Source organism: Haliaeetus albicilla, chromosome 10 (assembly GCF_947461875.1).
Source record: "Haliaeetus albicilla chromosome 10, bHalAlb1.1, whole genome shotgun sequence".
NCBI lineage: Eukaryota > Metazoa > Chordata > Aves > Accipitriformes > Accipitridae > Haliaeetus > Haliaeetus albicilla.
Window position 1 is genome coordinate 42,366,377 of NC_091492.1, and position 11,828 is coordinate 42,378,204.

An 11,828-nucleotide genomic window follows, 5' to 3' on the forward strand; every position below is an offset into this window, starting at 1 on the left:
AATACTTTTTTTTATGCCCTCTCTGCCCCTTCTTTTCTTTCAGTGACATTTGGCCTCTCCTTTCCCCTTTCTGTGGATAGTCCTAAAACCTTCAGCTATATTTTGGCCAGTACTGGTTTTATCCCAGCCCCTCCCAGTCCCTCATACCTCTGAGACTGGTCCCTGCTGCTGAAGGGGAAGATGGGCCAGCAGTGGTTGGAGGCCCCATAAGCAGATGAAGTACTGATGGATAAAGCAGTAGAAACTAGAGAGGATAGTGCCTGTTCCAGATCAGGATTTGTGCCATTGGCAGATTTCTGGTCAGAAATGTGGACCTCCAGCCTCTGGGCCAAGTGCATCTTCAGCTGCTGGCTTTTTTGGAGGGGGGGGACGTCCTGCATCACCTCTGCATCGGAGGGTGCCATTAGAAGGACAGTGAAGTGCCTCAAAATTTAGCTTACAAGCATCGGCTGCAACCAGCTGCCCTAACTCCGTTGCTGCGTGCTCCTGTGCTGCTGTCCTGCACCTCCCATCCTTCCCAGGCAGACGTCCCCTGTGTTTCAGTCTCTCCTGCCTTTCCCAAGCTCCACTGTGGCTGAGAGATGGGTGGGGATGGTAAGGATCTGAGAAACTATCTGTTCCCTTGGTGCTAAAAAAAAAACCCTGCCTGGGGCACCTGCCCTGCAGTCGTGTGGGTCGCTCGGTCCTGCTCTTCCAGAACCACGAGTCACTGCTCTCTCCAATACGCTGCTCAGCCTTTATCAACCTTCCCTGAGTTTTCCGACACGCGGCAAAGCAGCTTCAATTTTCCAATTACCCTCTGCTGACCACTGCTGGGATCTGCAACGGAGCTTTGTGCCATGTCACAGGTCTCAGCATCTTGGCAGCTCTTGCTGTGCCCCGTAAACAGAGCTATTACCCTTTGTCGAACGCTCTGGGCTTTGCAGGAATTTGCCATGGTCTACGACAGAAACATTACCCTTGCCAGATTTGCCGGTGCTCTGCCAGTTTTTCCTGCGCTTTACAGAATTATTATTGCATTTCGCTGCCCTGGCTTTTCACTGGCCACGGCAGTGATGCTCCTGCCCACCTGGAGGAACCGCTACTGCGGGCAGGGCTGTACACAGCCTTGGGGCTCCTGGCCTTTACCATCAGCCCTTTGCTGGGCTGAGGATTGGGTTTATCTTCCCTGGTTCCTCCTACTCTGCTCTCCTTTTTGTCTGCTCCCTGCAACCATCCCTTCTGCTCTTGACTTCCATTTCCCACAGAGAAGGCAAACACGAGTGAAGGTGAAACATGCTGCATCCAGTTTGCTTTGGGTCCTGCTGCTGCTTCCCTGCAGTCCCTGCTCCCACACTTTCCTTGCTACCTAACAAAACAGCTGGGGGACAGCTAATTAGCTGAAGGGATAATAATTGCCCTCTTATCGATACCCTTCAGTCCTCTTGCCCTCTATTTTCCTGCATTGCGCAGTGTACCCAGCCCTTGCTGGCTGCAAGAAGCACTGACGTTTGTTCCAAGAAAACCACGGTATGGAGAGGGAATGGGCTCGGGATCTTATGTCAGTCCCTAGCAGCGGCAGCAGCAAGGACTTTGCTCAGGAGGGGCAGTCCCGCTGGGTGATTTGGGGTGGAAAAGGGCCTTTCGGACACCCACGACTGCTGCCAGGAGCAGGCTGAGGCCGGCGGCACGGAGCCTGCAGCTGGTCTGGGGAGTGGGATGGCTCTGCAGCATCAGTACGGTAATTCCTGGGAGAAAATGGGGAAAGGAGCCTGGGTCTCTTCCTGAAACCTGGGGATTTGGGGAGAAGCTGGATGTTGCGCTCTCGTGTGTGTGGGGAGGGAAGGGAGCGCTGGGGGTCTGGCATGGGGCGGGGGATGAGGAGGTTCAGGATGCAGAGGAGGTTCGGTCTCGGCCGAGATGTCGGGCTCTGACCCTCTGCGCCGGTTGGTGCCGATGCGGTGGAGCTGGGCACGAGCCTAGGAGATGGAGGTGTCGGGAGGAGCGAGAGAACAGGACTGAGGAGTCCCAGAGCCCTGCAAACTCAGAAAGCTGTGGCTGCCACCACAGGGCCTGAAAAGCTGCACTGGAAGAGCCGGGACCACCATCACCATCATCTGCTCTCCAGCCCCGATGCTCAGCCCTGCCCGCAGCGCCGGCACCAACCTTGGCTCTCGCCACCCAGCCCAAGTCGAGCACCACGTGCCAGCGCCGTAACGGCTCAACCACCACCAGTAACAGCTCAAACAACACCAGTAATGGCTCAACCAGTGCCACGGATGGCAGCGGCGCCGTCCCTCGGCTTCGCGGCACATCCAGCCTCGGCGTGGTGGCATCCCCCCGTGTGGGGCTGCGAGACGGTATCAGCTCCGTTCCTGCGGCTCCTTCCGAAGCCAGGTCAGCCCCAGCCTGTCCTCGGTGCCGCGGAGCAGCACAGGTCTCTCCAGGACAGGACTGCATTGCAGGGAAGGGCTGTCCTTCGCCGGGTTAGCGCGGCTTCTCTCCTGCTGCTGGCTCTCAAGAGCTGCTCCGGTGCAGGGGCCGTGGTCCAGCAGCTGTGAACGGAGAGTGGGGTTTTTCGGAGAGGCAAAGCTACAAAAGCCTGCAAGGGCAAGTCCTTATCTACGCTCTGGGGATGCCTGGGCAGCGCAGAAACCCCCATGGATGCGGAGCTGGAGGAGAAATTGTTCGTGCCCTGAGCCAGGGAGATGCCGGGCGCTCGCTGCCCACGGGGGGCTGGCGGGGGGCTGGCTCCGGGGCCATATGTGGTTGTGCATCCATCGCGCTGCCGGCTGCTTGCTGTGGCGGGGGCTATTTTTCCGTCAAGCGTACATGTCACCGGGGGAAGCTATTTTTGATAAAACAAACAAATCTTTCCAGCTTTTCTAAAAATAGCCATTGCCCTTTTTTCTCCCCCTCCCTTCCCAGCTCAGGCTGCCTTAGAGACAGAAATCCGCCTCGAGCCATCCAGTTATTAATACCAGTAAACAAACCCTTATCTCCGGTGCCTTGTTCTAGCGGGAACATGTGGGGGCGGGAGCCAACCGGCTGCCAGGAGCCCACGTCCCCATGTCCCTGCTTCCCTGCTGCCTGTGCCCCAGCCCCAGTGGGGGGGATGCCGGTTGCAAAGCCCAGGCCGCGGCATGGTCCCACGCTGCTCCTCCTGCCTGGCTTTCGGCTGGCAGATGCAGCCAAGGTGGCTGGTTTGGGTTTAAATCGGGGTTCTTCCTTGTGCTGTTGCCACCTTCACTGGCTTGAGCATCTTGTGGGATACAGAGGGGGATGTGATTGCCCTTCCAGGTGCTGAGGATGCTGCCTTCACCTCCTGCCCCTCAGCATCCCCATCCTTGCCTGCACACACTCCCCATGGCCTGGGGATGGGGGGGGTTTACGACACAAGTTGGGCAGCTCCTTCCCCAGAGCAGCACATGGCAGAGGCTAAAAATTCCAATTTATGGGGTGACCAGGATTTGTGGAGGCTTTCTGCACCGGGAGAGACCCCACCAGGCACTGGGCGATGGACAGACAGAGTATTTCTCAGCAAGGAGTAAAAAGAGAAATACCTTTTATTACAGATAAAAGCCTCTTATGTTTCTAAAGAGCAGAAGGCAGCCCCACTACGGGACAGGCACGCGGGCGGGTACAAAGCGCTTGGTGCCAGGAACACGGAGCTGCTGCAGAGTCCTTGTCTTCCTCCTCCTCCTCCTGTAGGTCAGTAGCAGTGCGCGATGGTCTCCATGTTGAGGAAGCGGACGTGCATCTTGGTCTCGATGTCGATCCCCTGCCACATCTGCAAGGGGAAGGGGGGGTGAGCAGGATGGGGGGCCAAACACCCAGGTCCCTGCCACCACCCAGCACCCTCCTCCGGGGGAGACGAGCGGAGATGCCACCAACCTTAAGGAAGTCTTCGAAGGTGATGCCCTCATACACCTGGTCCGGCCCCTGTGCGCAGCAAGAGAGAAAACTTTACAGGTGCCCCATGCCGATGGGGCAGGGGCCTCAGGGCACTGGGTGACCAGAGGATGGGTCCCTTGGGGCTGTGGGACACGTCTCCCATGGGCGCACAGCGCTGGTCCCACACTGTGCCCCATGGCCAGCCCAAAACTGATTCCCAGAACCACTATGGCTGCAAGGGGCTGCTCTTTTTATAAGCACTAAAGCCCCACGCACTGAGGATCATGCTTTATGGGGTGCCGCTTGCTTATCCCCCTTGGGCTCTTATAAGGGAAAAAAAAACCCAAACCCAAACAACCCTGAAAGCTGCTGCCTGCAAAAAAAATCTTCTCCAGCCAAAGCAGCGTGGGGACAGGGAAGATGCACTGGGCAGGATGGACACCTTCCAGCCCTGTTTTCGATACCATCTGTGTATCTCTGTGTCGCAGTAGAGCAAGGAACCGGCTCCCACCATTTGTCCCACACAGATGCTGGCTGCCTCCATCATGGCCCCATCAGCGATGGACCGCGCTGACTCCTTCTCCAGGTGAGGGTTCCCCGACAGCAGCTCCTCCACCACCTACGAGGCAGCGGGTCAAAGCCGGGGCCGGGAATTCGGTGGTGATGGGGCAGGAGGGACCATACGTTACATTTCTATACTCCTGCAGCGTGATCTTCCCGTCGTGGTCCGAGTCATACATATGGAAGAGGACTGGGAGGGATGAGAGGAGCATGGCAGGGTCAGGGCAGCCCCTTCCCACCATTCCCACCCTTCCCCAGCCCTGGGCTTTGGGCGAGCCTCACATTTAAGTTTCTCTTTCCGGAAGCGATCGAGTTGCTCCTCGTCCATGTTCATCTCGATGGGTCTGAAGTAGGACATGATGGTCAGGAAGTCTTCGAAGTTTATCTCATCCGCCAGCCCATCCGACTCCTGCCGCAGGTTCCTGCCAAGAGCGGAGCCGTCAGTGACGGGCAGCCGGGACCATCCCAGCCACCCGCCGCAGAGCCCGGCGCATCCCTCAGCAAAGCTTTAGGACAGGTTTTTCCCTAAGACTTAGCTTAAATGTCTGTAATTTTCACCTTGGCTCCATCCCAGCCTTTAGAGAGAAGATCTTTGCCCAGCTACATCCCACTTTCAGAGGATAAACCAATTACCCCGACCCTCCACACAGTGCCGGGGATATTCTTACCGCTTGTCGAAAAAAGCATGGACGATTTTCCCCCTAATTGGGTTGAACTCCAGATCGGGGATGCTGTCAAAATTCTCCTTGCTGCAAAGGAAACAGACACAGCCCGAAGTGTGAGGGAGCTGCAGAGGAGGGAGATGCTGCGACAATCACTGAAGGGCTGGGGCAGAAGCCCCGACCCCATTCTTTCAAAGCAATCATGAAAAAAACAAAACAAAACAGAGGTTTGGCATGGAAACCCCTATTTGCCTCAATTCAGACTGAAAGCAAGCCGCACTGCCACATCAGGCTGTGCTTGGTGCAGCTACGGGGGAATTTTGTCCCCACTAAAATGGGTCTTTGGGAAGCTCTGGGACACAGTGGCTCAGGGCTGATACTGGGACCCTTTGCTTGGCTCGACCTGCAACTGGCTGCATGGTTTTTCAGTTTTCCCAGGAATAAGGTCCTGAACGGGGCTCGAGGAGGCGAGGGAAGGAGCTTCTGCCATCTACCATCCCACTGCATCTTGCTGCTGCCCCATGTTTGCTGCACAGACACCACCTTGAGCCTGTGCTGGTCATTTGGTATCAACTTTTTATAAAGTAAATGAGCCAAGAAATAATCTTGGGGGGAGTGGAAGCAGAGGGCAGCTGGGCTCACCGGCCTGCACTGGCTCCTCGTGTGGCTGGTGAAGCTGGTTGGACGTACCAGAGCTTTTCCGAGAAAGCAGAGTCATGGCTTTGGTGCACAATTGCCTGCAAAGACGCCAAGGAGGGGGGAAAAGGGCAACTGCAAACCCCACTGTCGCTGCTGTGTAGGGACTTACTTCTCACTTTCCTCCCCAAAACTGTTTTTAAAGCTGGAGAAAAAATGGGGTGCAGGAGCAACCCTCCTCTCAGGCCACTGCTTCACCACTCATTTTTCCTCACATTATTTGCAATACCACCCTGCAGAGAGCCAGCTCAGCACGGCCGTGGGATGACCGGCAAGGACACCCTCGTTCTCGCAGCCCGGGGACCTGGGCACCCTGACTAGGCGCCCTTCGCCAGCCCGGGTGATGCTCTGACCAGACCCCAGCGGGACGGGGATCGCCCCGGCAGTGGAAATGGAAGCGCCTTACCGGATCGTCAGCTGGTCCCGGCTCAGCTGCTTGAATCGTCGGTGCAAGTGCTCGATTTGTTCAGAGGTGACTGTTGGGGGAAAACAGAGAGGTGATGGGGAGGGGGGTGAGCTCCCTGGGCACAAGGCAGCTCCTAGGGGACCTCAGGACACCCATCTGCAGAGCTCGAGTCCTGCCCAGGGACACAAGGAGTCTGGCAGGCACCAAAACCTGCTGCAAAGCTTATTCCCTGGGAGAGGGACACCACCAAAGCCCACCCTGTCCGGCAATAGCCAAAAGGCTGCCTGCTCCGCATCGTTCCTGCAGCAAGGTACAGCCTTGGGCACTTTTTGGCACAGTTTTTCCCCATCCCTGTTTCCCTTTGGTGGCTCTATGCGGCTCTGCAAGGTCCATCTCACTGCGTCGGTCCCTGTGTGCTCTGTCCCTTGCTCGCTGCATGGGAGGGGGGGTGATACCAAGGGCTGGTTTATCCCCAGTCCTGGTCTGCAGAAACTCCCCTGGCCCAGCCTGCATGGCATGGCACGGCAGGATCCCACCTCCTCCAGTTTAGGATCCTCGGTAGCAGACTCTTCAAACAGGCTTGAGCATTTAATTTGGGGGTTGTTGGCGCAGTGGGCAGGAGCTGTGCCCCGGCAGCACATCTCAACCTGCCCCGGGGCATCTCTACTTGCAGCTGGGAGGTTCATGTACTCATGTACGTGGCCACGCCGGGTGACAGAAAATAACACTAAAAAAACCAAAAAGAAAACCCCAAAGCTGACAGCAGCCACCTGTGCCTTGCTGGGGGAAGGAAAGGCTGAACATGGAGGAGAAGCCTCAGTACCCAGAAAAAGCAAAGCCGGGCTTTGAAATAGCTGCTGCTGCTCGCGGGGAGCTGGGGCACCAGGAAGCCCCGACCCATTGGGGCAGGCGGCTGTGCCCACCGGAGCATCAGCCCGGGGTAGGGACTGGGATGCCTATCAGCCTTGCCTTGAGCCCCACGAGCGCTGAGGTTACAGCATCTTTTCACCTCCTTAACCCCACGACACAGGTTATTTTATGGTTTTTTTCCCAGCTATTCTCTACAGGCCATAACCAAGGTCTCCAAACCCCTGAAGACATGCAGAGCCTGACTTTCTCGTGCAAATATTGACAGTAGCCATTCCCAGGAGCCAGGGAAGTGGCTTTCAGCTCTGTTTGCTCAAGCTGGTGGCGTCTGTCCGGGCGCCAGCTGGACCCGAACGCTCGCTGCGGCCCCAGCGGCTGGTCATCAGCCTTTCCTGGTGGCACGGAGAAAGATAAAAGCATGTTAAAGTATAATTGAGGGACTGCAAATGGTTAACTGCTGCGGCTGAAAGACAAGGGGTCAATGCTGAGCTTGGGTGCTCGCTGGCTGGCTCCCTCTGTCTCTTTTATTATGTTTAAATAATGTCCTTTGCTCTGTTTCTGACTGTTGTTTCACAGCCTTGGAATAGAAACTGTATTGATCAGTAAGGCTGAGCATTTACAGACCTTTATTAATGAACTGGAAAACCCATCTGTGCTTGTTGCTGGGGCTCTGTGCCTGCCCAGGATCTCTGCCCATGCTGGCAGCCACCAGCCCCTTTGCAGGATGAGGCCATTTAAGCCCCCCCCGGATGGGCTTTAGGGGGTCCCCCCGCTGAACCCACTGTCTCTCAGGTGGTGATCACCACCAATTTACCTATATGATGTGGTTTTTTTCCTCTAGCTCCTCTCTGGTGCTCTGCTGCTCTCCACACACACACGGAAACTTTCTCTGGACTTTGCTTTCCAATTTAGGCCATGGAGAAGTGACCTTTCACTTTCTCCCTTGACAACACCACCGTCACCATGGGAGCAGCTGGGCCACCAAGCCTTCAACATCTGGGACTTGGTTGTACACCAAAATCTTTGATCTCTCAGAAAAATGTCCCAGACACCGACATGTCAAAAACTGGGGTCACTGGCTGGATGCTGACGGTCGGTCCAGCCTCACTCTGCATCCAGCCCACAGCTGCAAGGCAAAAAAGACAGCTCTTCCCCCCCCTTCTTCCCCAAACCCAGGTCTTCCTCGCCCGCCCCCCAAGCTGCAGCACAGGGCTGCGGTGCAGGCAAGTCTCTGAGGACTGCACCGTCCTGCAAAGGCCGGCAGCGCTCGGCTGCTTTCCAAAAAAAAAAGCTGCACCTGCACAAAGGGCAAAGGCTTTCCTGTGAGAAGGACTGGCTCAAGGGCAGGAGAGGCTGCTCGTATCACTGAGAAACGTCCTCAGCGCTCTGATGCTGCAGGCCCGTGTCCAAGCATGGCAACCTATGCTTATAGGGGAAAAAAAAAAAAAAAAAAAAAAGGTATTTAAACTGGAGGGTGCTGGGTTTGCTGTTTCCCAGCCTGCAGCAGTTTGTGCTGCTCAAGCAAAGAGCATCCCCCAGGGAAGAGATGCGCTGGAGGGGCTCAGCCCTGTGCTGCCTTCCCTGTGCCGTGTTTTGCCTCGCTGAACCAGCCTGGATGTGGGAAAAGATCACATCGTCCCGGGAAAAGATCACATCGTCCCGGGAAGAGCCACTGCAGCACCTGGCAGATGCCTCTGCTGCAGCTTCGTGATCAAGCACGTGGCAGCAGGGATGGGAACAGGCCCCGACGGCCCCGAGCAGAGAGCTCTGGGTGACCCTGCGGCTTTTGGGGTTTAAAGCAGTGGGGGAGAAGGTGAAGAAACAGGCCATGAGTGCATCCTTGGGACCCACAGGGAGCCCTGCCCTGTCCCTGCTCCCCCCAAGGGTGACTGTGATGACCTCCACGAGGTTGTACCACAGCAGCGAGTCTGTGAAAAAAAACCCAAACTTGCATTCCCCAGGTTTTTCTAGCAGCAGGCACAGCATGGTGAGAGCCCATGCACCCTGGTCAGGGCACAGGGTCATCACACTCCCCCTCCCCACCCCTGACCTCTGGTTTCGATGAGACTTTTTTGGGGTGTTTCCTTTGTAAACCCTCCTCCGGGACTGATTCCCAGGGGCACTCAGGCATGAGGCAGGTGCCTCCCACGGGGAGACACCAGAGAAAGGCCCACGGGCAGCACTGCCTGCGTGGGAGCTGCCTGCTGCAGCAGGATCCCCAGGCCAAGGTGTTCCCCAAAACCTCCTCCCACCCTGGGCTGCCACGCTCGCACCCCGGGGGGGGGTCCCCAGGCTCCTGCCTGCCGGGATGGCTGAGTTCACCCCGGGGTGCTGCGGTTCTCAGCCCTCCCTGGAGGAGGAGGAGGAGAGGGGACGAAGGGCGATGTGCCCATAGGACCCGTAGCAGGGCCGGGGAGAGTTGCTGGACCCTCTCAGCCCCAGCACATCCTTTGGTTGTGGGCAGAGCTGCCTTCCTCCCCCCCCCTCGCTCCATCCCAGCCTGCTCTTAGTACGGCAGGAGCTGGAGGAACCAGGAAGGAGCATCCCCATCTCTGTGCCCAGAGCTGGCCACGTCCCGGGACATCCCAGAGGGATGACATATCCCAGGAGGAACACGACCACCTCGTCCTACGCGCCGAGTCCTGCTTGCAGCTCTAGGCCACGTCCCTGCTGCAAACCACCACCCCCCCGCCGGGCGTTACGCACCGTATCAGCCCCCAGAGCATCACCGGATGGACAGATGGACGGACAGCAGTGGAGCCGGTGGCTCCTGGGCAAACCAGCGGAGCGTGGGGACAATTTCTTGCACTAGCAGCGTGGGTGGGCAAAAGCGCTGCTGGAGCTCACACGTGTGCACGCTTGACACCCCGCCTGGGCAACACCGGGGGTGCAGCCCTGTGGGTGACATAGCTGCACCCCCCCCCCCATCCCCAAAAATCTCCTTCATCCCTCCATCCCCCGGTGACATTCCTGCATCCCTCCCCGGGTGACATGTCCCCCCGCGGGGCCGGACAGCCGTGGTAGCCCCGGGGACCCGCGGCGGGCGATACTTACAGCCGGTCCTGTCGGCCAGCTCCCGCATCTCGGCGGGCACGGAGTGCGCGGAGCCCATACCGGGCCGGGCCGGGCCGTGCCGGGAGGCGGCGCGCCGAGGGCCGCTGCACCGGGATCCGCCGCCGCCGCCGCTTATAAAGGCGGGCGCGGCGAGGAGGGAGGCGGCGGCGGCGGCGGGGCTCCCCCGGGTCCCTGAGCTCCCCGCCGCCGCGCCGTCGTTAGGTTCCAGAGTTAACAGCCTCCCCACTCCACCCCCACGGGCCGGCGTGGATGGGACCCACCTCGGTGGTCCCTCATGGGCTGGTGGCACTTGAAGCCCCCGGCCTTGCCCACTCGTGGCAGGAGAAGGGCAGGGACCGGCCCCCCCCATGCCCCCCCTACTCCCTGCCCAGCCTGGCTGCAGGCACTGGGGTCGGGGGGGGGCACTCCCCCAGTGTGGCAAGAACCCCAGCTCCTTCGGCTTCCCCCATCCAGAGCCACACAGGGAGCTGGGAAAAGAGAAAGGGGGGGCTAGACAGAGGGGTGATACAGCAGCCCCCCCAAAAGAGAGAAACCCAGCCCTCCTCAGGGGCCAGAGGCACCAGCTGCAACCCCAGGCGGTGCAGGGACAGCGGGCAGGGAGAGGCAGAAGCAGGCAGGCAGGTTTGGCAGGGCCCAGTGCAGAGGTGGGGGTTTCTGTCACCATCTCTCTCACTGCCAGACCGGGCTCCAGCACTGGCAGGGACACGTCAGCCTCCCATGAGCACAGGGGAAGAGCAAACCGCTTTGAAGAGACAAAGCAGTGGTTTTAAGAGGGGCAGGCAGCTCAGAAAGCACAGCACACTGTGGCAGGAGGTAGCAAGCCAGTGTGGTTTATTTTTTAAAGCCAAATATAAACAGGAAATGAACCAAATCATTTCCAGCCTCCAGCTGCACCAGATCGAATAAAATACCTGTTTAAAAAAAGGACAGATGTCCCCATCCTGCAACCTCAGCTGCCAACGTCAGAGGGATCCTGAGGCTCAGCAGTCCTCAGCCTCCGGGCCTAGGGCAGACAATTTTTCATCTAATATGTCTTTTTGCCCAGCCCAGGCATCCCCAGCCAAAAGGAGGAGGGTAGGAGAGAGGGGTAGCACACTCAGCACTCTACCCTTGCCCACAGCCAGTTCCTGTGTCCTCGTGTGGGGGAAAAGCCACCAGCCAGGCAGGCAGGACCGATGGAACTGTGACGTCCCTTGGAGATGCTCAACCCTGAGCAACCCGGTACAAAGCTGAAGGTGGCCTGGAAGGGATCAGAAGACCCCCAGGGGCCCTCCTCCAGGCCAAAGTCATCTTTTCCTCCCCTTGCCCTCCTCTGCTCAGCAGCAGACGCCCAGAAGATGCAGCTCTCCACCATCCAAAGGCAGGGCTGGCTGGTGCGTAGGGCCCAGGGACCTCCGTTTTTCCCCCGTAAAGGTTGGTGACAAACCACGACAGTTCGTCACAGAGGCCACCCACCCAGCCCCTCAGCTCTGGGGGCTGTCAGGGCACTCCACAGTGGCCCCCCCACCCTGGTCCTGTGTGTCAGGATGGGTCCAGAGGAGTGCAAAAGGCTTCCCAAGAGGATGCTGCACCATTAGCCATCCCTCCCCTGCCCCAGGGAACGCACCTTGCTGGTGGAGGGCCCTGAGCAGCTCTTCAGCCTCTCTCACAAGCAGCAGCACATCAAGACATCATCCTGTAAGGGAGGA

General features: G+C 58.2%; 1 protein-coding gene and 1 long non-coding RNA gene across 2 annotated transcripts; one reads left to right on the forward strand and one right to left on the reverse strand.

The window, feature by feature from the left end:
• LOC138687507 (uncharacterized) lies at positions 1-7,487 on the forward strand. Its single transcript, XR_011326705.1, has 3 exons — positions 1-1,509; positions 6,032-6,264; positions 7,253-7,487. It is a non-coding gene; the product is annotated as an uncharacterized lncRNA (long non-coding RNA).
• Positions 3,528-10,266, reverse strand: TESC (tescalcin). The gene is made up of 8 exons (XM_069795331.1): positions 10,120-10,266; positions 6,199-6,268; positions 5,103-5,183; positions 4,717-4,856; positions 4,563-4,624; positions 4,385-4,492; positions 3,874-3,921; positions 3,528-3,769 (listed from the first exon to the last, which is right to left on the reverse strand). The coding sequence occupies exons 1-8, from the start codon at positions 10,175-10,177 to the stop codon at positions 3,692-3,694; spliced, it is 645 nt and encodes a 214-aa protein (XP_069651432.1). The 5' UTR covers positions 10,178-10,266; the 3' UTR covers positions 3,528-3,691.
• Between the last annotated feature and the right edge of the window lie 1,562 nt (positions 10,267-11,828).

Coding starts and splice junctions, on each gene's coding strand:
- TESC (XM_069795331.1), bottom strand. CDS start 10,177: ATGGGCTCCGCGCACTCCGTGCCCGCCGAGATGCGGGAGCTGGCCGAC. Junction 6,269..10,119: donor GCTGGCCGACAGGACCGGCT/GTAAGTATCGCC, acceptor TTCCCCCAACAG/TCACCTCTGAACAAATCGAG. Junction 3,922..4,384: donor GCATCTGTGTGGGACAAATG/GTGGGAGCCGGT, acceptor TGCTGCGCACAG/GGGCCGGACCAGGTGTATGA.